Source organism: Bubalus kerabau, chromosome 15, assembly GCF_029407905.1.
Source record: "Bubalus kerabau isolate K-KA32 ecotype Philippines breed swamp buffalo chromosome 15, PCC_UOA_SB_1v2, whole genome shotgun sequence".
NCBI lineage: Eukaryota > Metazoa > Chordata > Mammalia > Artiodactyla > Bovidae > Bubalus > Bubalus kerabau.
In genome coordinates, this window is record NC_073638.1 from 55,406,439 (window position 1) to 55,428,805 (window position 22,367).

The 22,367-nt window shown below is 49.1% G+C and overlaps 1 protein-coding gene across 2 annotated transcripts in view; it reads right to left on the reverse strand.

Annotated features, from left to right (window-relative positions):
- MAP6 (microtubule associated protein 6) overlaps positions 1-22,367 on the reverse strand; it is an 83,688-nt gene that overhangs the window by 12,730 nt on the left and 48,591 nt on the right. The window contains exons 3-4 of one of the 2 annotated variants that reach the window (XM_055549110.1): positions 9,096-9,309; positions 6,269-6,468 (exon numbers count right to left, since the gene is read on the reverse strand). In XM_055549110.1, coding sequence (XP_055405085.1) covers positions 6,269-6,468; positions 9,096-9,309 — 414 coding nt within the window. Of the gene's footprint in view, positions 1-5,723; positions 6,469-9,095; positions 9,310-22,367 lie in introns of those variants that run through there. The other variant, XM_055549111.1, reaches the window with a different exon arrangement.

Here is a 22,367-nt window from a genome sequence, read left to right on the forward strand (position 1 = left end):
TACCAAATCAACCAGCGACCGAGGGCCACTTATATGAGGACAAGGGACAGAGAGTTAAGCTCAGTTCCACTGTTTGAAACAAAAAACATGAGGTGATGGTCTCTGAGCAAAGCCCTCCAATGTCAGGTTTGGACACCAGTTTTATCTTGGTATCTCCAGTACCAAGTGTATTTTTTACGAATGGAAACTGTCGGAACATTCTGTATTCAATAACCAGCCATTTTAGTCACCTGGTCAGTTATTTTAGCACCCTAAGGAGAATACCTATATATTTAGCAGAGACAATAGGTCAATTCATTCAGGATGTTTGAGCCAGTTGTGTGTGAAGACCTGACCCAACTCTTATTTCCCCTCGTTTGTATCTAGTTCCCAAGATTTAAACGGGATCCTAGGTAAGCCTGCAGATGCCGGAACAGACGGGGCCCCTCGAGGGAGCGAGGATATAACTTAGTTAGGAATCCACCTCATCTGAACACTGTCTCCCTTCAGGCTGCCCGCCCCACCTTGGGTGAAGGGGAGGAGCAGCCCAGGCTGCAGCGCAGGCAGACACCCTTTCCCTCCGAGCTGCCTTGGGCTGTCTGTCACCTGGTGGAAACGCCTGCTGCACTACATCAGGAAGGGTCAGTGGGACCACACAGAAAGGAATGCTTTGTAAGCAATCAGTAAACATAAATTCTTAGAATGTTACTGTTTAGGTTTGTGGACTCAACGTAATTCAGTAGCTGGAGTTGTATAAAAGCATTCTTCTTAATCAGTGTTTGCCTCAATCTGCTTCATATATTGTCAGAGACTAATTATCAGAAAGATGAAGAGATGAAGAACACAGACCTCTCCAGTACTGTACAGGGAAGGTGGAGGGGCCTGAAATGAACTCTACGTAGTGTCCACTACGGGTTCCCCAGAGCCATCAAGTCATTTCATCCTCACTCCTCTCACCTGAGGTGCGTATTGGTGTCTCCATTCTCAGAGGAGGACACCAAAGCTCAGGGAGTTAAGTGTATGTCACAGACTTGCCTAGCTGGCACCGACTTCCGTCCATGAATCTGGCAAAGCCTAAGGGCACTGCCACTGTTAACCTGTATTCACATGCTGAGGAAGAAAATATGTGTTGATGGCAATTCTGTTATTAGAGCTACTCTAGGATGGCCGAGTGTCATGAGGATTGATGCATTAATGGCAGTGGGATGGAAAGCTTTGGACCACGTGCCTGGTTCTGCGTGAGGAGAGGCTGAGGAGGGAACTGCTGCCTCTCCTGTCTCAGCTTGGCTTCACCACCATCAAGCCCGCCGCTGTTCCTGCCCTGTTGTTCTCAGCTGGGGCTGTGGTAGGGTCGCCCCTTAACTGTAGATAGTCCATGGCCCATGTCCAGAAAGAAACGTTCTATATATGAGGTCCTGAAAATGTAAAACGCCCTAAGGCATTTTACCAGGGAGCGAGCCTTGAAACCATCATGACACACAGAGGGGGTTCACAGCCTTTGTTAAAGAAGACTGGACAGTCCCTGTGAGTCTACAGGAAGCAGGCTGTGCATTTTTAAACCATAGTGGACAAAAAATGAGGGAAGAACTTCACTAAGAACACACAAACTCTAAGGAAGGATTAAACTACACTTACAACTAATGTCTTAATAGCATTGGGGACCTATTTCAAAATCAGAGGCTGGTTTTAACTTTGCTGTTTCAGAGAGGTAATGGGTGAGGATTTGCCTCCGGGGCTTGGGAAGCATCAGAGAGCACGGTGGAAACGAGGCCAAGGCTCTGGGCGAGCCTGAGCACTGGGTGGTGCCCACCTTCCTGCTCCTCCACTGCCCACCCTTGCCCGTTCTCTGATTCTGAGAGATCTCGCCTTCTCCTGGGTTAATCTCAGCACGTCGTCTTCTCTCTCTGCCTCTGTTTCTACCTCTTCTGCCTTTTCACCTCTCTCAAGCACTAGTTTTGATAAAAAAATTCTTAACTGATCAAAAGAGAGTTAATAGTATACTTTTATATGTGTTTTATTATTGAACAGTATTTTACATTTCTGCCTCATACAAAAGCAGGCAGGTGGGTGTGGAATGTTTTCTGTTCATCTGGAAAACAAATACATAATGCTTTTTTTTATACATACATGTGGCCCTTGATTATTCTGACCACAGCTCCTCCCCAAAGTCCAGATTTTGAGAACCAGCAACAGAATGAGTCCCAACCTAGAGCTCCGAGCCTAGGGCAACAGAGGGCTTGTGGCTGGTGCCCGGTGTGAGAGTCGGGGTGAGCAGCATAATGGTAGGAGCATGCACAGGTGGGGTACTAGCTGAGGGTGTAGATGGAGACCCTGGTTAGTGACCCCACCCCCCGCCGTGGCATCAGGATATACACACTGCCCTGTCCCTCCCCGAATGAACCACTCCCCAGGACTGAGCTCACCTGGTGTGGGGCCCCCACACCTCTGCTTCTGGCCAGCCCTGGCTCTGTTCACTTGGTCACCACCTGCCCATCCACAGACACACGGAATCTGCCAGAACAGATTCCTCCTCCGTGCCTCACTGTGATTGGAGGTGGGGGTCTCAGCCATCCTGGTTCTCTGCTCGAGGCACAATGCCCAGCACATGATAGGTATTCAATCAACACGCACTGGAAAAAGGAAGTGGGATCCCAAAGTACAGAATCTTTCATCGCCCGTTTCAGCAGAAGGATATCAAGGTGGGCACCCTTGGCCCTGGTTCTGGGGTGCCCATGCTTCTGCTCTCCCGCCTGTAGGCCAGCCCCTGCATGCCCCACACACCCACATCCCACCCACTCTCCAAGGTCCCCCCACTCATCATGAAGCTTTCTGATTCTCCATTCCCGGTGGGAAGAATCCTGACCTCCACCTGAGCTCCCCACTACCTGGTCTGTCGTTGCCTTGTCTGGATTCTCTTATGGCAGTTTCCACACTCCCGTGCTAGGTACACGCCAAGACTGTCACCCCAGAACCCACACAGTCAGTTAGCCCCCAGGGGGTGGAGCCTCCACAATGACCAGATTAAATGAGTATGGGAAGGCATCTCTGCCACCCCTTGGGAGGAGAAAAACCAGAACAGACAGTCCTGCGGGTTGATAGGAAGAGGGTGGGGGTCAGGGGCCAGCCTCCCAGCCTGGCAAGGCCGTGCTGACCGCTCAGTCCCAGCAACAGGGTATCAAATCGTTACACTACCTTGTTGGCCACTGGGTCTCCTGGTCCATCGTCGCCTTTCCCAACACTTAGCTCTGACTGCTTGCAATTAGTATCTGAGAGGCAAGTGTCTACAAGAATCAAGCTGTGTTACGGAGGACCCCCAGAGAAACTGCAGGGCACAGCTCCTCTCGGGGAGAGCAGCTCAAATGGCAAAAGGTGGTTCCTTCACCTACTCAGCTGGGCCTTACCAAGGAAATAAGATCAAGAAAGTGGTGTTCGTCTTTAGCATTTATTTATAATTGGAAAAACTGTTTGTTTGTTTGTTTCTGAGCAAGCACAGACCACAAGCACGGCACAATCAATTGGCTATACATGAATATTTTTGTCATTTTCTTACTAACAGCAGGAATGAAATAGCACCAAGAAAGGTGTGCGCTACACATACATAGACAATCTGTGGTACGCAACAAAACCCAGGCCACAAAATCGTAATTAGATGCTTCCGGTCTGCCTTGAGAGCAAAGGCATCATGGGAGCACCAGCGGAAAAGGGACAGCGTTAAGGACCCGATGCACAGCTGCAGGGATCGGGTTTGCGGGCGAGTGAAGCAGATAGTGGGGAGGCTCCAGTCCTCACTCTTTCGTCAGGGGGATTCAGGGAACTGCAGGGAAGTGTACAAAAATGGGCCGAACAGGCGTCTGAAGCTTGGCCGCCTTCAGAAAGGCGAGGCCAAAACACTGCTTGTGAAGCTGAAATCAGTTTCAGTCAGCATGTTTGGGATGCAGAACAAGACCGACTGAGTTTTATTTGTAAACAGCAGAAATCAAAGGAGGTTTCTTGCCAGTGAAGTGACACATTCAAGAGTCAAAGTGAACTACCAACGGATTTTCTCAGCGGGAGGCGCTATAAAGATGGGCAGACTGAAGACGTGAAGAGACACCCTACAGGTCATGGAAAGCCTCAGGTGGGGCAGGGAGGAAGCTCGGTGCCTGGGGCTGCAAGGGGGCAGGAAACACTACAGTTTGGACAACACAAACTTGGATCAGACACAGGGATAAGTTCTATGCACCCTGGTGGTGCTGTGGTGGAGCCAGATTTATACACACTACCCATCATGGCCAGCTCCCTGTCAGGCACACAGGCCTTGAACAATCGAATGTTGAGGGAATGGTCCCTTGTGTGATGTAAAGTTTGGTTTACTTGATCTGCAAAGAAAACCAGATGACTATTCCATGGAGAAATTCAAACTGTGGCTAACATCAACATGTTTGATGAATACCAGGTATCTCAAGAGAACGAACGAACATTGGCGAATTTCCTGGACAAAGTTAAGGTCATGTTGATGGAGCTCTCTGACATTGTTTAGACCATTTAGCAAATACCTGAATCAGTACTCAGATCTACTCTAGCCCCTTCCATCGAGGCATCCAAATCTGTGATTCACAAACGCTGACACTCACTCACATCGTCTACCTCCCTCAGTACTTCATCCTCACAGTTCCTTCTCTGGAACTCCCTTTCGGAAGATGGCGGAAAGGCCTACCTGGCCCAGGGCTTTGTTTATGCAGGTCCTGTCCTCTTAGGAAATAGGGCCTGCGTAGTGAAGGCTCAGTTAATTTACAAGAGACGTATTAATAAGCCCGAAGGGGACAAATAAAACGGTGCAAATGGGGATTTTGCTGCTTGAACAGTCAGAATATGAGAGAGCTTGTGGAGGCTCTATTTCCCCCAACCTGAAGGACCTAAAGGGACTTCTGAGGTAGGGAACTGTGAGGACTTCACTCTTCACCGCTTTCAGGACAAAACAAAAGTACTCCTGAAGAGGCCCCAGCAATTTCAGAATGCTGGTGACAGGAAGCACCCTGCATACACGAGAAATAAAGGATACCAAGGAACGTACACGCCATGGGGTTTGCAAATGTAATTGTTCCGGTAGGTATATGGGGTCTTTCCACGACTCCCTGACTAATGCCCACAACACAAGTCAAGCACAGCTGGGGTGGCACTGCCAGCCCTGGCTGCTTTGGCCACACAGACACAAGACACACAATACAGGGAGAACTGCTTTTCTTCAGGAATGAGGTAAAAAAAAAGACGCTTGCTAATCACCGAGCAGGGAACGCTCCTCGTCTTAGGCTAAGTCACAGAAATCTCCCAGAACCTGAAGTTCAGCACGTTCCGTCCTCTCTAAGAAACAGAGCAAGAACAGTCCAGGCAGGGACAGTAACCATTGACACAGTAGCCGCTATGTCTGCTTCCTGCTGTGTGTTTCTCAGAAGCAAGAAAGCCACATTCTAAATACACTATCGTTACACCTTGAACTTCCTTCCTCCAGTCCCCTGTAACCAGTCACTTTGCAAAATCAGCAGCACTGGATAGGTTGGGGGTTAACAGGAAAACAGTCTCACTTCTGTCACCTTCCTATGATGTCTGGAGGGTACCGATGACACCTAACTATTTTGCCCTGGCCTCGTTTTGGTCATCAGTGGCACATCTCTTACTCAGCATAGAGTTTAAAGCCCACTGATAGGAAACTAAACGTAGTCATCTGTTTTAAGCAAAAGAGTCTATGAAAAAATTACTTAACAAATACAATGCATTTTATTGAGATTAAGGCCAAAAACATTTTTTTTGTTGTTTTTTTAAAAAATATTTCCACAAATCTTGTCAATTGCTGAAGCCCAAGTCAAGCTTCTATAGCACATGATAACTCTGCGAATTTTGGAGAACACCTTTACCTAAGTTCAAAATTGATCACCGGCACAGACGCTGGGGAGGAACAGGAGGAGGATGCGCCACATTCATGTCGAAGCATCAGGACAGTTCCTCTGGTGTCCTCCCACCTGCCTCACCAGGCGTGCCTGCCCCTGCCCGGAGGGAGGCACTGCCCTGTGAGTCAGCCGCTGACAGGTCCAGGGGCCCCGTGGCGTGGCCCTGTCTAGATCTGGACAGGAGGCAGGTCGCCTGGTCTCTGAGCAGGATCCCCTGATCAGAGAAACCAAAGAACTCCTAGAACACTAAGGACCCATGCAGACGGGAAGTCTCTAATCAATTTTGTGGCCTTTTTTGTTGATTAGTGAAAGAAAAAAAAAAAAGGAAAAAGAAGAGAAGAAGAAAGAGAAGTGCAGTGCATTACTCTTTAGCCTCAGCCAGCTTATTGTTCATCTCTGCGCTCTGCTCCTTGTCGGCGGTGGGCGGGGCGGTGCGCGCACCCTCCGCGCTCTTCTTCTTGGATGCCCGGCCCGATGCCCCCTGCTTGTCTTTGGCCTTCCTCGGGGGCTTATGGCTCACTGAGGTCTTTTTTGCTTTGGAACTCTGGAGACTAGGTTTCTCCACCTGCACGGAGAGACAGACCGCAAACAGAAACACAGAGGGGGCGGGATTTGGAGGGAGAATTTGGAGAGAAGATGTAATTAGTGGAAAGATAACCTTAATGAAAGCACAGGACTCTGAGAAGCATGGCATGTAAAGCCCCTTTGCTGAAGCCTGGTCACCTGGCATCTCTCACCTGGAGCCCCTGGTCCCCCGTTCTAGCTGCCCTCTTGCTAGCCACTCTGGCTTCTGATGCCAGCTTTGGCCCCCATTCCCCTCCAAGGCACTGGATTGTATTTCTGGGCTGCTGCCCCTCCCCGTGGGAAGACTGTACCTCACTATCCTGCTCAACTTAGGCAGGCCCGGGAGTGGCTTTAGTCAATGAAATGGAGCAGAGGTGAGGAGTCCCCCTCCAGGCAAAAGGCCAGGGGTCGGCCCACGCTTCCCAACTTACTCCTTTCCTCTGCCACAGAGAGGCCGCTGCTCACCCTGAGTTTCAGCCTGAAGGGGTGTGGACGTGGAGAGCTGCAGCCCACCCACGGTGGACACATGGTAATAAGAAATCAACCTTTGTTGATGGAAGACATCAGGATTCTGGTCTTTCATTCACAGCAGCAGCCGATCTTCCCTGTTTCTGAGCTCCAGTGGACAGACGTCCTCACTGAGAGGCTTAGGTGGGCAGTCTCGCCCAGCGAGGCCTTCAGCACTGCCCAGCGTCCCCTCCTTCTCTCTGGCTGGCTCCCCAGATGGTCTTCTCCAGAGCTGCCGTTCAAGCCCACTTTGCTCTCCCCAAGTTTTCTCTGCTAGTTCTTCCCCCCGATTCCTAGAAGACAGCTGTGGCTTTTCTTTCTCAAGAATTCTGGGCCACTGGATATGATCCCCCAATATGTTACTCTCCTCCCATCCATCTCTGGATTTCCTTTCCCCAATCTTTCCTCCTTCCTCCACTCGAATCTTCTTTTGTCCAGAGCCAACCCTACATCTCAGTCCCACTTCATCTGTAGAAGGGGGACAGAGACGATGCGGGGCCTTACCAGCTGGGTCATCCACTCAATGAGGTTCAGGGGCTCTCAGTCACTGTCAACCTATAAATAGGATCATCCTGGCTTGCCTAGGCCTGAGGGCTTTCATGGAATATGGAACCATTAATGTTATAACTGGAGTAGTTCAGGCAAACCAGGTTGGGTAATTCCCTTACTTGTAAACCAGTCCTGGACCAAAGAGGAAACTCCGCTGGACTGCAAGACTTTAGGTCAAAGCAGAGCAAAGCCTACATAGGTTCTCAGACTTTTTCTGCTATTATAGAAAGGAGAGCTGATACTTTCATGATTCCATGTGGCTTGATATCATAGAATAAGTTATGGCATGTGTGATTCCAGCCTCAACAGCAGAATCTCCAACAGGCTTTTCCCCTCTCATGATTGCACATTGGGATACAAATAAGGCAAAGCATTGTTGGATGGCATCACCGACTCAATGGACATGAGATTGAGCAAAACTCTGGGAGATGGTGATGGACAGGAAAGCTTGGTGTGCTACAGACCATGGAGTCACAAAGACTCAGACATGACTTAGTGACTGAACAACAACAATCGTCTTCATAGGAAAACACCCGAATCCACTATATCTTCCTTAGAAACGAAAATCATTCATAAACTGTTCATCATAGTAACAAATTACTTGGAACACTTCTTGCAGCTGATGTGACAGGTGGGTTCTGACAGACTAAGGATTGCTGCTGGATGGAGGGAAAGGATAAGAAAGAGCAGGTGATTTTCAGGGACTCAGGAGGTGAGAAAGTGTCCAGTGATTGGAGCAGAGGATGAGGCAGGAGCTGGGTGGGAAAGAAGTCAGGCGAGGGTGCCCCCATGTCTGGGCTAGCCCTTCAGGGGCAAAAGCACAGTTATTTTAAGACAAGGGGGTTTAGGGCTCAGGTGAGATTTTCTACTATTTCTTTCTGAGTTTCTTAAAATCAGAAGCTAGTTCTCTGGAAATCTAACAGTTTTTAAGCTGTTTTCATTTTAGGAAATGTGTGCTCAGTCGCTCAGTTGTGTCCTACTCTTTATGACCCCATGGACTGTGGCCCAGCAGGCTCCTCTGTCCATGGGACTCTCCAGTCAAGGATACTGGAGCGGGTTGCCATTTCCTATTCCAGGGGATTTTCCTGGCTCAGGCATCAAAACCTCGTCTCTTGAATCTCCTGAATTGGCAGTCTCCTGAATTTACCACTGACCCACCTGGGAATCCTTGTTTTAGGTAATGTTCCTTTAGAAATTCCGTTTTGATTTAGCTAAGGCTGGGGTTCCCTTGTGGCTCAGTTGGTAAAGAATCCACCTGCAATGTGGGAGACCTGGGTTTGATCCCTGGGTTGGGAAGATCCCCTGGAGAAGGGAACGGCTACCCACTTCAGTATTCTGGCCTGGAAAATCCCATGGACTGTATAGTTCATGGGGTTGCAAAGAGTCGGATAGGACTGAGCAACTTTCAGTTTCACTTTGCCGGTAAGAAGCCACTCTGTCTCTATGTGCTAAGACGGAAAGAAGGGACTTTAAGGTTAAGGATCAGAGTTGGCAGTAGCCCCGCCCCCATCTCTGCTACCATTAACCCCTCCATGTCAGACTGCTGATGGGTCCCCAGAAGATCTGTCTCACCTTTGGAGGTTCCTTGAAGGGCTCGCTGTAGAGGCTGCGTATTCTTCTGCGATCAATGACCTTATTGTCAGCTGGGGTTGGCTTATTGGCCTCCCCTTTGAACTGGGCACTGTAGCTGGTCTCATGAGCCATCTTATCATCTGGGGGCTTGTACTGGGGCTTGGCTTTTATGGGTTTCACAGGCTTGATGTCCGTCCATGCTCTGAATTCATTCCTGCAAATCAAAGAAAAGCTAAGTGATTCGATACATCCTCTACCTGGCAGCAGGGCCTTCTCTCAGAGCTGCGAGCACAGCAAGCTCTCTGTTAGTGCCTGTCGTTCTGACTGATGCGTGGCTGAAGAGTGACCTCTCTCTCCTCCTGCATAAATGTAAGCATTCCTTCTGGCCCAGTCAAGGTAGATTGTGGCAACAGCAGTAGCCTCAGAGAAAGAGTGCAGGCTCCCAGCTCCCACCGCGTGATCGTGGACAAGCAGTTCTAATCTTTGGGCCTCCTTTTCACAATATCTAAAATGAGGCTGAGAAAAAAAAAAAAGATCAAAAACTAAGATCATGGGATCCAGTCCCATCACTTCATGGCAAATAGATGGGGAAACAATGGAAACCATGACAGACTATTTTCTTGGGCTCCAAAAATCACTGCAGATGGTGACTGCAGCCATGAAATTAAAAGACACTTGCTCCTTGGAAGAAAAGCTGTGACAAACCTAGGCAGCATAGTAAAAAGCAGAGACGTTACTTTGCCAACAAAGGTCTGTCTAGTCAAAGCTATGGGTTTTTCCAGTAGTCATGTATGGATGTGAGAGTTGGACCATAAAGAGGGCTGAGTGTTGAAGAATTGATGCTTTTGAAATGTGGTGTTGGAGAAGACTCTTGAGAGTCCCTTGGACTGCAAGGAGATCCAACCAGTCCATCCTAAAGGAAATAAGTCCTGAATATTCATTGGAAAGACTGATGTTGAAGCTGACACTCCAATACTTTGGCCACCTGATGCGAAGAACTGACTCACTGGAAAAGACCCTGAGGCTGGGAAAGATTGAAGCATGAGGAGAAGGGGATGACAGAGGATGAGAGGGTTGGACGGTGTCCAAACTCGATGGACATGAGTTTGAGCAAGCTCCAGGAGTTGGTAATGGACAGGGAAGCCTGGCGTGCTGCAGTCCATGGGGTGGCAAAGAGTTCGACATGACTGAGTGACTGAACTGAACTGAAAATGAGGCTGAAGACTCAATCTTCAGTCGTTTACGAGTTCAGCACATATGACCCAATGCTGCTGTGTGTGAGATGAGAGAGCTGTGACTGTTACATGGACAGTCTGCCTGGTAGGTTGTGGCCAAACAAAAAATGCCAGTTCTGTCCCTTCCTTTGTTGTGATGAAGACATTTTGTAACCCTGAATCCTTAGTTTATTCCTCCCCGTGATAGCAGAGGGCTTGATTTTTGTATGCTGCCTGAAACTTAACAATCTCAATCACTTTAGATGAAAATCCTTATGGAATGTCTAAATGCCTGCAGATCATAAGCGAAATGTACTGAACACAACTGGATGTCACCATGAGGACTTGTGTTGGGATATATGATGTATAGGAGAGTCTTGGTGGGGTTGGTGTAAGTGGCTGATGGTTCTTACCCCCAGTGATCACCATCTGCTGCTTTTTACAGTCACTGTGCCAGGCTGCTTGCTCATAGCACTCTCTCTCCTGGTTTCTGATCTGTTGCAGGACTGGAGAGGAGATGTGACAATGTTCAAAACAGGGTGAAATTAATATCGCTGCTGATGGAGGCCACCGGGTCTGTCCTGTTTATCGAGTGCAAGACATCGAGTGCCTAAGCTCTGTGGCTCTGAGGTTTTTTCAGGTTTCCCTTCATTTGGGGCCTTGAGAAGCTGTGGGAGAGGAAGAGCCAGTGTACTATCTGTCGAGTTAGGTTCTCCAGTGCCCTCTCTCATCCTCATGGTAACTCCCTCCTTCGGGGCTCAGACATGAGTGCCACCAACAAGAGGCCCCAGGGGACAGTAGAGAGAGCGCTCAGACTGTGGTGGAGACACATGGATTCTAGCCCTGGCTCTACCTCTAGGTAGCTGCTGAGCAGGTTTCTCCCCTCCCTGAGTCTTAGTTCCCTCACTTGTCAGAAAAAAAAGGCTGACCAGATGATGTCCTTCTAATGTCCTTCAGGCTCTGAGGCTCTCTGAGTTGATACAGCTAGTTTGGCAACACTGAGCTACACACTGGTCATTTGAGCTCCTGAGGGGCACAGGCTTACGTGTGAACAGAGAGACTACAGTCTCTTAAGAGACCTTCCCCAAGCTTCAGGCTCACCTTTCCAGTGTAGCTGGGACCTCCACCTAGATGCCCCCACCAACTCAAACTCAGCGTCCCTCGAAGCAAATCATTCTGTCTCCCCTGCCAAGTCGTCTTCTCTTCTTGGACTCCCTTGCTGCTCCTTCTCACTTACTCGACCACCCACCATTCATTCATTCATTAAACATTTACTGAGTGCTTAGGTCTGCTTAGGATGCTGAGCTCAAGGCCTGGGAGTGGGCGGGATGGGAGGACAATAAGGGAGGCTCCGTGTAGGAGAAGGGTCTGGGAGCACAGGGGAGGAGCTCCTGGGCCAGGTTGGGAGTTGAAGGACAGGTTCTGGAGGGAATCACAGAGGTTGGCAGAGAGCTGACCAAGAGAAGGGGTGGATTCCAGGTAGAATGAGGAGCACACAAAGAGGCGCAGCCCCCCGGGGGATGTGTGGGAAGGTGGGGTGACAGGGCCGAAACCTGGTGGGGACATGAGAGGCTGGGTAGGTCATGAAGTTCCTGCCAGTCTGGCCGAGGGGATGGTCTGGACTGTAACAGGGAGATGCCAAATGAGTTCAAGGTGCATGTGGCCAGATTCCTTTTGGGGAAGAGAACTTTGGAAGCAATGTGAATGGGGACAGAGCAGAGGGGTGGGGCTGGAGGCCAAGAGGGCTGTGCAGTGAGCTGGGAGGAAAGCAGAGGCCTGAATTGGGAAGCGGGGTGGTGTTTGGAACACAGCGCCGAGGGGATGGGCAGGACTTGAACTCCACTGAGCTGGGGGAGGCCAGGCTCAGAGAGAGATTTGGGGGTTTGTGGGATGGGGTGAGGGGATGAGGTTCCCATGAGCCAGGGAACCTTGGAAGAGAGGGGATTTAGGAGGAGGGTTGAGACCCTCCTGATTCTGTTAATGGCAGCACCTACTTAGCTTCTAGAGAGCTTTTTGATCCTCTCCTCTTCCCTGCTGCTGCTACTGCTGCTAAGTCACTTCAGTCGTGTCCGACTCTGTGCGACCCCATAGATGGCAGCCCACCAGGCTCCCCCAGTCCCTGGGATTCTGCAGGCAAGAACACTGGAGTGGGTTGCCATTTCCTTCTCCACTCCTCTTCCCTACGCCTCTGTAGACTCAACCCATTACCACAACCTGACTTCTGAGCCATTCTGTCTCCACAACAGCCCAGCTCTGGCTCGGGTTGTAGCTGGGTCTCTGATCACTATTACCTGCCTGAGGTGTCAGGCCCTCCCTCCTTCCTTCCACCCTCAGTTCCAAAGCCCTGATACTTGGCCCAGGTCTCCCGGTAGCCAAAGCAATAAGAACCTGGCTCCCAAAATATGATGGCAGAAACCTGGGTTCTCTGCTCCCACCTCTGCCTACTTGCTACAGAATGAGGGCTGAGGTAGGTATACACCGTCCCTAAGCACTGTTTCTCGGTCATCTCTCCTGGGCCGGCCTTCACAGCTTTCTCTCTGCAGTGGCTGGCAAAGGTCTCCCTGTGAGCATTATCAATGGGACGTGTCCTTGAGGGGACAGCTCGGCAACCCCGGTCTTGAACAACTTTGGTACATCATCTCTATGTGGGATGTGTTACTGAGTCTCATAATAAGTTCACCACAGTTACGACAGGCTGTTAGGTTTAAACCCAAATTTTATTACCTAGAACTTTCTTTGAACCCTCCACAAAGCCTTCCCCAGACACATGGAACAACTAATCATATGTCATAAAAGAAGAATTACGTACCATTCATTTGTTACCTCTTATAAGCTGGAAGATTGTTTTTGTATATTTTCTATAATCCTTACAATGACTTTGAAAGGAGGTAGTATTATTTTTCCTTTTATGAAAGAGGGTCACCAAGGCTCAGAAAGGTTAAGTGGCTTGCATAGCCACACAGCTGGCAAATAGCGGAGTTGATTCTCAGCCCAGGTCAGTCGGGCCCCACAGCCCACCTCGTTCCCACTGCACTTGGATGATGTGCTGGAGCTGCAGCGTGCCGAGGCCCCCGCCTGGGCAGGGTCGGGCCTGCTGTCTGCAATGCCCTGGAGGCTTTATATGACACAGACTGGACAGAGAATACCTGTGCTCCTCTGGCCCTCACATGCTCCACCCAGAGCACTGTGGGCCACTCACCCAGGTCAGTCACATCTAGTGTCTCTTGCCATGAGTCTCATGGTTCCCTGTAAACATCAATTCCCCTTTCTGTGCAACTAGATTTCCACTTGTTCACTCACTCACTCATTTGTTTGGCATTTGCTAAACTCCAGCCATGGCATGGCACGTGGCCCACAGAGAGGAGGAAGCCAAGGTAGAGGTCTCTACAGTTTAGTGAGTCAGGGTTTGTCCATGTGGGATCCCAAGGAAAACCAGAATGAAGCAAATGGGACAGAGTCCAGAAGGAGAGAGGGTAAAAGATGCTCTGTTCTAAGGGGTCAGGTGGGGAAGGGGGCACTGAAAGATGCAGATGGAGAAGTGGGTGGGGGGAATCGGGCAGCAGTGAGGTGTGTGGGACAGGTTCAGAGGGCAGGTGATGTGCTCAGGGAGTAGGCGGGTGGGGCTCTTGGAGGGATGGCAAGGTGACTGGGTGGGCAGGAGCTGGGAGCAGGCCCCAGAGCCTGGAATGCCACGTTGGGATGCTTGTTTGAGGCCTGGGGAGCCACTGAACACTGCTGAGCGAGGTGACTCACTGTTCCTATTCCTCCACCGACAGTATCCCCTCCTCGTGGACTCTCCCAGTTTTATTCTTCAAGGCCCAGTTCAGGGCTCTCCTCTTCCAGGAACCCCTCTGGATTTCTCAGTCCAAAGTCTCCCAGTTCTTGGCTCCTGGGGCCTGTACTGTACTGTTTGACTCTGTGGTTACCTAGCAGTCTCACGATGCTTTAATTCTTTCATGATTCCATTTGTCTCTCTTGGGAGATAAGATGCTTAAGACAAAATTCGGAACAGAACTCTCCTTCAAGTCCAGTCTCATTTGCATGGCTATAGAGCCATATTCTTTAACTTTTCCTATGGCAGACTGCAGGTTAGGGGCCTGGCTGGGTGAGGACCCCGGTCCCCACCTCCCTGCCAGGGCCCGTCCCTCACCCTGGGCCATCATTCAGAGCCATACTCCATGTCTTTCCTATATTCTTTGTAAGACTGAAGGGTTTGGCATTCAGTAGGCATTTACTCGGAGAAGGCAATGGCACCCCACTCCAGTACTCTTGCCTGGAAAATCCCATGGACCAAGGAGCTTGGTGGGCTGCAGTCCATGGGGTTGCTAAGAGTCAGACATGACTGAGCAACTTCACTTTGACTTTTCACTTTCACGCATTGGAGAAGGAAATGGCAACCCACTCCAGTGTTCTTGCCTGGAGAATCCCAGGGACGGGGGAGCCTGGTGGGCTGCCATCTATGGGGTCGCACAGAGTCAGACACGACTGAAGCGACTTAGCAGCAGCAGCAGCAGGCATTTACTAGAAACAGCTGTTAGTGGAGTTCCTTTCTGGTCAGCTCCTGGCCCTCCTCTGAGCCCTTCTTGTCCACCCAAATGGGGCAGTGCTTGCTCCTTGGAGACAAGAGAACATCAGAGACTTCTATCTAGTGTTCATCATGCTGAAATGATGACGGCCTCACCAGCGTGGCTCCTGCCTTCGCCGGAGGCCCTTTGTACCAGGTACTGAGCTCTGTTATCTGTGTTTCCCTGCTGCCCTGCAAAGCACAGCAAAACATCCAAGAAATATTTGGAGGATCAAAGAAAATCAAGTGTTCTGTTCTACTGCAGAGACTTGTGAAAGCTGCTTATATGTAGGGCTTCTATTATTACTTAAAGCGTTAGTTGCTCATTTGTATTTGACTTTGCGATCCCATGGATCGTATCCTGCCAGGATCCTCTGTCTGTGGGATTTCCCAGGCAAGAATACTGGAGTAGGTTGTCATTTCCTTCTCCAGGGGATCTTCCCAACTCAGGGATTTAACCTGGGTCTCCTGCATTGCAGGCAGATTATTGCTTAAACCACCTCCCCTAAAACCCATGAACTGCAGATCTTAAGTCCTTTTCCCTTCCTAGGGTGAACATGCGAAGTCACCCAGCTTGCATAGACTTCATCCTCCCTAGATGGACGGGAGGCACCCAGCAGCCCACTGAGTGAAGCTGCCCTGGTGGGAAAGGGGCTGACTGGGGGCAGCAGGAGCAGCCGAGACTCAAGGCAGGTAAGGAGAAGAAAGCTTAACAAACACTTGCCCAACACCTACTTATTAAAAGGCTGAGCCCTTTAAAAATCTAATCCTGCTTTAGCCTTTGAACACCATGAGTGGTCACTGTTATTTACCCCATGCAGAGTATGGGGAACTGAGAACAGAGCAAAGGGAAGGGACGCCAAGTCAGTAGAAGCTGGTATGCGGTGAGGCAGTTACTGGAGTGCAGTCTGCCTGACTCAAAGGCCTTCTTGTGTCTGCTTCCCTGCACTTGGGGATGGCTGTGTAACCCACCACTAGCTCCTGGCAGTAAACACAAGAAAGCACTGCTCTTCAGCCCATCTGGTGCACACTGCAGCAAGACTCTGGGTAAACTGGGAGGGCGCCCCTCCTCCCCCCATCGGCTGGCTGCTGCCCTGGCCTCCTGGAGTTGTTCCTCATCCACAGCTTTTCCTGTATCGGGATGTAAGGAAGTCACGGGGACAGGATGATCCAATCGCTTTGCCAAGGGTGCCCTGTGCCCGCCATAGCAGACCCCCAGATGGACCCCATTACTGGAGGGTCAGTGCATGACTGATGTCCTAATAATCTCTGAAGGGGCAGAGAGGATTTGGGACTATGATGTTTCTCCATGGTGGGTCAGCTGCACAGAGAAGTGGATCCACTACCGTGCTCAGATCTGGGCTTAAGGACTCCTTAAAGGATGCTGCTGATGGCTCCATGTGCTAGGAAAGCCTATGGAGAAAGCCTGGGCTGGTCCCCAGGCTCTACCCAGGGATGGCAGAGCAGGCCCAGAGCATGCTGTCTCAGGGGGAAACAAGATTTTCCTGACCTGCTCCTGGGACTTTTAAATCCCAGCCTGGTCATGTCCAGAGTGACTGCTGAAGCAGGGCTTTTAGATCATGCTAACCAGGTGAAGTTTTTAAAGGGGTCAACGGACACCCTACCTTCACCTTCTCCTGTCCAGCCCCTCTGCCACCTAACCTGGGCCCTCAGCACCTCTTCTCTCTCCCTGGACCTAGCATCGGAATCCTGGTCCCTGTCTCCTCATTCTGACCCACATGAGACACGCTGCAGGGTAAACCTGACTCCAGCTCAGCTGTGGGCACACTGCTCCCCTCTGGAAACACCTTAGCTGTTCCCAGGGTCCTGAAGGACCAAGTTCCCAGCTGAGGGCCCTTCTGGTTGCCACGTGTCATGATTTCTCAGGATGATGCAGTTGTCCTGCATATCATCCTGAGAAATCATGACACGTGGCAATCAGAAGGGCCCTCAGCTGGGAACTTGGTCCTTTAGGACCTTGGGAACAGAAGAACTGTACAAAAAAGATCTTCACGACCCAGATAATCACGATGGTGTGATCACCCACCTAGAGCCAGACATCCTGGAATGTGAAGTCAAGTGGGCCTTAGAAAGCATCACTACGAACAAAGCTAGTGGAAGTGATGGAATTCCAGTTGAGCTATTCCAAATCCTGAAAGATGATGCTGTGAAAGTGCTGCACTCAATATGCCAGCAAATTTGGAAAACTCAGCAGTGGCCACAGGACTGGAAAAGGTCAGTTTTCATTCCAATCCCAAAGAAAGGCAATGCCAAAGAATGCTCAAACTACCGCACAATTGCATTCATCTCACACGCTAGTAAAGTAATGCTCAAAATTCTCCAAGCCAGGCTTCAGCAATATGTGAACCGTGGACTTCCTGATGTTCAAGCTGGTTTTAGAAAAGGCAGAGGAACCAGAGATCAAATTGCCAACATCCGCTGGATCATAGACAAAGCAAGAGAGTTCCAGGAAAACCATCTATTTCTGCTTTATTGACTATGCCAAAGCCTTTGACTGTGTGGATCACAATAAACTGTGGAAAATTCTGAAAGAGATGGGAATATCAGACCACCTGATCTGTCTCTTGAGAAATTCGTATGCAGGTCAGGAAGCAACAGTTAGAACTGGACATGGAACAACAGACTGGTTCCAAATAGGAAAAGGAGTTTGTCAAGGCTGTATATTGTCACCCTGTTATTTAACTTATATGCAGAGTACATCATGAGAAACGCTGGACTGGAAGAAACACAAGCTGGAATCAAGATTGCCGGGAGAAATCTCAATAACCTCAGATATGCAGATGACACCACCCTTATGGCAGAAAGTGAAGAGGAACTCAAAAGCCTCTTGATGAAAGTGAAAGTGGAGAGTGAAAAAGTTGGCTTAAAGCTCAACATTCAGAAAACGAAGATCATGGCATCCGGTCCCATCACTTCATGGGAAATAGATGGGGAAACAGTGGAAACAGTGTCAGACTTTATTTTTTTGGGGCTCCAAAATCACTGCAGATGGTGATTGCAGCCATGAAATTAAAAGACGCTTACTCCTTGGAAGGAAAGTTATGACCAACCTCGATAGCATATTCAAAAGCAGAGACATTACTTTGCCAACAAAGGTCCATCTAGTCAAGGCTATGGTTTTTCCTGTGGTCATGTATGGATGTGAGAGTTGGACTGTGAAGAAGGCTGAGCACCAAGAATTGATGCTTTTGAAGTGTGGTGTTGGCGAAGACTCTTGAGAGTCCCTTGGACTGCTAGAAGATCCAACCAGTCCATTCTAAAGGAGATCTGCCCTGGGATTTCTTTGGAAGGAATGATGCTAAAGCTGAAACTCCAGTACTTTGGCCACCTCATGCAAAGAGTTGACTCATTGGAAAAGACTCTGATGCTGGGAGGGATTGGGGGCAGGAGGAGAAGGGGACGACAGAGGATGAGATGGCTGGATGGCATCACTGACTTGGTGGACGTGAGTCTGAGTGAACTCCGGGAGTAGGTGAGGGACAGGGAGGCTTGCGTGCTGTGATTCATGGGGTCGCAAAGAGTCGGACACGACTGAGCGACTGATCTGATCCGATCTGATCTGATGATGTGTCCTGAGGTGACCCTTCCAGCTTCCTTTATCTTCATCTGTTCCATCAGTGAGTGAGCGTCTTCTGCATGCCAGGCACCTTGTAATGCCCTTAGACTGCACTGTCCTATGCAGTCCTCATAGGGACCCTGTGCCAAGGGGACCATCACTGCCTGGGAGGACACCATGGCCCCATATCCCCAGACACAGACTGTGCTCTCCTGCCATGCTGTTCCCCTTCCTGGCACGCCATTCCCTCCACACCTCCAGTCGCTGAAGCTTTGCATGACCTTCCGTGCCAGGCTCCAGTGTGCTCCCCTCTAGGGAGTTCCCAGTTTCATTGCCGAATCCAGCCTGCCTCCTCTGACCTTCACCTCTTGGTAGCGCTGACTGTGCTCCAGCTTGTCCTAGGCTCCCTGTGGAGACATCTTCCTTCCCTCCCAGATTGTGCCTCCGCTGAATGTCAGGACTGTATCTCCCTCTGTGTGTAACCTTCAGTGTGCCCTGGAAAGGGATTCAGAATGCCGCCTCCACCTCACCCCTGTGAAAAGCTGAACACGAAGTCCCTGGGTTGCCCCTGCTGGGGAGGGGAGATAAAGTTGCTACACAAGCATCTCATGGCCTCTATACCACTTCCCACAGTATGTCCACAAATTCCTCAACACTCTTGCCTTAGTGTTAGCATCAGTCGTTCACTTATGTCCAACTCTTGGCGACCCTATGGACTGTAGACTCCTCTGTCCATGGAATTCTCCAGGCAAGAATACTGGAGTGGGTTGCCAGTCCCTTCTCCAGGGGATCTTCCCAACCCAGGGATCGAACCCAGGGTTCCCGCATTCCTTGGGTTGTAAGAACCTGAAGGAGAACATTTTGCAGCCTTCACTAGAGGTAGGAAAGCCTCCGATGCAGCAAAGTTGGTTAAGAAATAACGTGCCTCAGAGCATGGTCACAAGCAGAAACAAAGAAACTCAGGCACTCACGGGAGAAAACGATGCCTCAGTGCACACAGCACATGCAGTGTTCAGGGAAGCACAGGTAGGGAGGTCAGGGAGGCGGGAACAAGCATAGCGACCAGAGAAGAACAGAGAGGGTGGTTCCGTGGCAAGAGCACAGGCTCTAGAATGAAGTAAACTGGGGTGCCATCTCGGCACTCTCCATCAGCCCCTCATCTGCTCTGCAGCTCAGTGAGCTCATCTGGAAACTCTTGGACAGAGCCTGTTTCACAGGATTGATGAGGGTTTAAATGAGAACGCATTAGTTGTAGAAGGCCTGAATGTCAGAATTACCAAATCTATGGTGGATAATTATATACTAATGTATTTGGTTTTCATTACAGAGTCACGTGTTCAAGAAAAATGATGGCACGTCTTCTCCATTCCAGTCACGGAGCTGGAAACACAGTGTGAAAGCCAGATGCTGCTTCTGCCTCACTGACCTTGCAGTCACTGGGGAGGTCTAACAATTACACAGACATCAAACATCCGTCAAGGCTATTGTTTTCTTCTGACCACTGCAGCCAGCAGTCCAGTGCCCGAAATGCACAAAATGTGGACAGAAGCTCCCAGTGGCGATTTCGTTTCATTTTAAATGATTCATTCTGAATGCATTTCATGTTAAACTCAAACAAAGTGGCATTCAACGAATGCCTGATTAATTGAATTTCCAATACGGAGGGTCCACTATAAGCAGATGTTCACTTCTTAAGGCCCTGTCCCACTTAAGCACATTTTCCTGCAGTGATTCAAGCGGAGATATTGAAAGAGCAATTACAGAGGGAGAGACGGAAGACAGGCGGGAGCTGGGTGATTGATGAAGCCAGGTCCCAAAAGAGGAAGGGGGAGGGAAGGCGTCTGGGGAATGCAGGGAGGATTTGGCCTTGCAGAGACATTGTACAAGAAGAGAATAGAGGCTAGACCTTCGTTTCTCATGTGGAAAAGCCTGATGTTTACAAGAAACAATGGAAGAGAATTATAGAAGGACAGTTTTACAGCTGTGAAGAATATAGACATGCATTAATTGGTATAAACCACTTCTTAGCAGAAGTGAAGGTAGAATAATAGATTATTCCCAACTACAATCAAATATAAATTCTACTTCTCTGCCCATAAGCTCAGATTTATTTATTATGTGTCCTAAGTCCTTGGGAAAGAGAATTCTTTCTCCATTCTCTTGACAACGGAATTCTCAACAACATTCCTCAACTGCTTTATGAGGAAAGAAAACCGCACTTTACAATCTTAATGGTTTGAAATCTTCCCGTGGATGCACATCAGTGATTTGTGTTGTCATGGAAACACTGTCTTCGTTCAAAAATCACGTCTACACTTGTTATATTAAAGTGTTCTAGAAGGGAAGCGGGCTCCTTCTTGAACTCTGACAGAGGCAGTCAGTGAGTGATGTTGGTTGCCAAGCTATTGTCAGGAGTTGGATAAAGGATGCAGGATTTGTAGATGAAAAAGAAATGAATATACCTGAGCCTAGAGGGTGGCAGGAGGCTTAGAAGTTCTCTTCTTCCAGAGGGGAGTGGATGGTCGCTTCTTCCAGCCAGAGATGTCTGGGTCAAGAGAGGGGTGTCATGATCTATGCAGGTATATGTGCTTCATGCATCTTTCAGTTTCTTTTGTGTGAAAGGAAGAAAAGGGACTCTTATGGAGAACGCCAACATTCTAATCATTTAAGATTGCTCTTCTTACCCATTAAGATCTGGTATGCACGCGCAACACTGTGTACGATGGCTTTCTAAAACAAGGAAAGCACACACTGGGCAAAAAATAAATTGTCAGTATGTAAAGTTGGAAGCTAATCTAATGTGAACAGAGAATGAAAGGAAAAGAATCCTCCTTTCTCTTACATGGAAATATCTGGCATGGACATCAGTTGGCAAAAACAAGTGTTGGGACGTGGGTCCCCTCGATAGGTAAATGGCTCATTCTGCAGGTCACTGCCATCTCGGTCTGTCATGGGCTGAGCGGGGCTTACAGGCCCCTGTGCACCTGGGAAACAGTGCCTCACATAAAGACACGTGCATGAACTGTATATAATCACGAGTTGTGGTTCAGTCTCTAAGTCCTGTCTGACTCTTTTGCGATCCCATGGACTGTAGACCACCAGTCTTCTCTCCCCACAGAATTTCCCAGGCAAGAATACTAGAATGGGTTGCCATTTCCTTCTCCAGGAGATCTTCCCAACCCAGGGATCAAACCTGCGTCTCCTTCATTGGTAGGTGGATTCTTTATCACTGAACTACCAGGGAAGCCCATAATTTAGAATACAGATAGATAAAAGTGAAAACTGCTCGAACTAGGAGTCAAACATTTGTTTCTATACAAATTCAGATTGCAGTATCTATGCTAGGAACTGTAGGGAAGAAAAAGGGTGCAAAATAAGAAACTTACAGTTGGCAGAGTGAGAAAGCTTGGTGGTGAAGGTAAGCATACACACAAATACGCCTCACGCAAAAAAGAAGAAGAGCTAGATGAGAGACTGTGAGAAAATTACAGGTAACTCCCTCCTCGATCCCTTACTCCCATGTTTGCATTATTATCTTGATTTATTGGTGGCAGAAATGCAGGGGTAGTTGTGCTGCAAGATCACAGTTGTCTGGTTGAGGCTGCTGTCTTCTGGATGGCTGTGTCCCCAAGGACCCGTGTCTATTACTAGCAGAAAGATGGTTCCTAGGATAGGAAATGGGAACCCTTAGAGTTGTCCCAAAAGTGGGGAAAGAGTGCTGCCTCCTTCTGGGTAAACCTAGAATTCTGGGGGAACACTCCCATGAGATGATCTATAAAAAGTGGTTGGTACACCTTGTATGATATACCTACTGAAATGCTTGATAAATATGTTTCCTCATTCCTTGTTCTCTGTATAGGAGGGATTTGTAAATCTTTTTTAAAAAATAAAGCTGATGCTGAAGATATCATTTTATA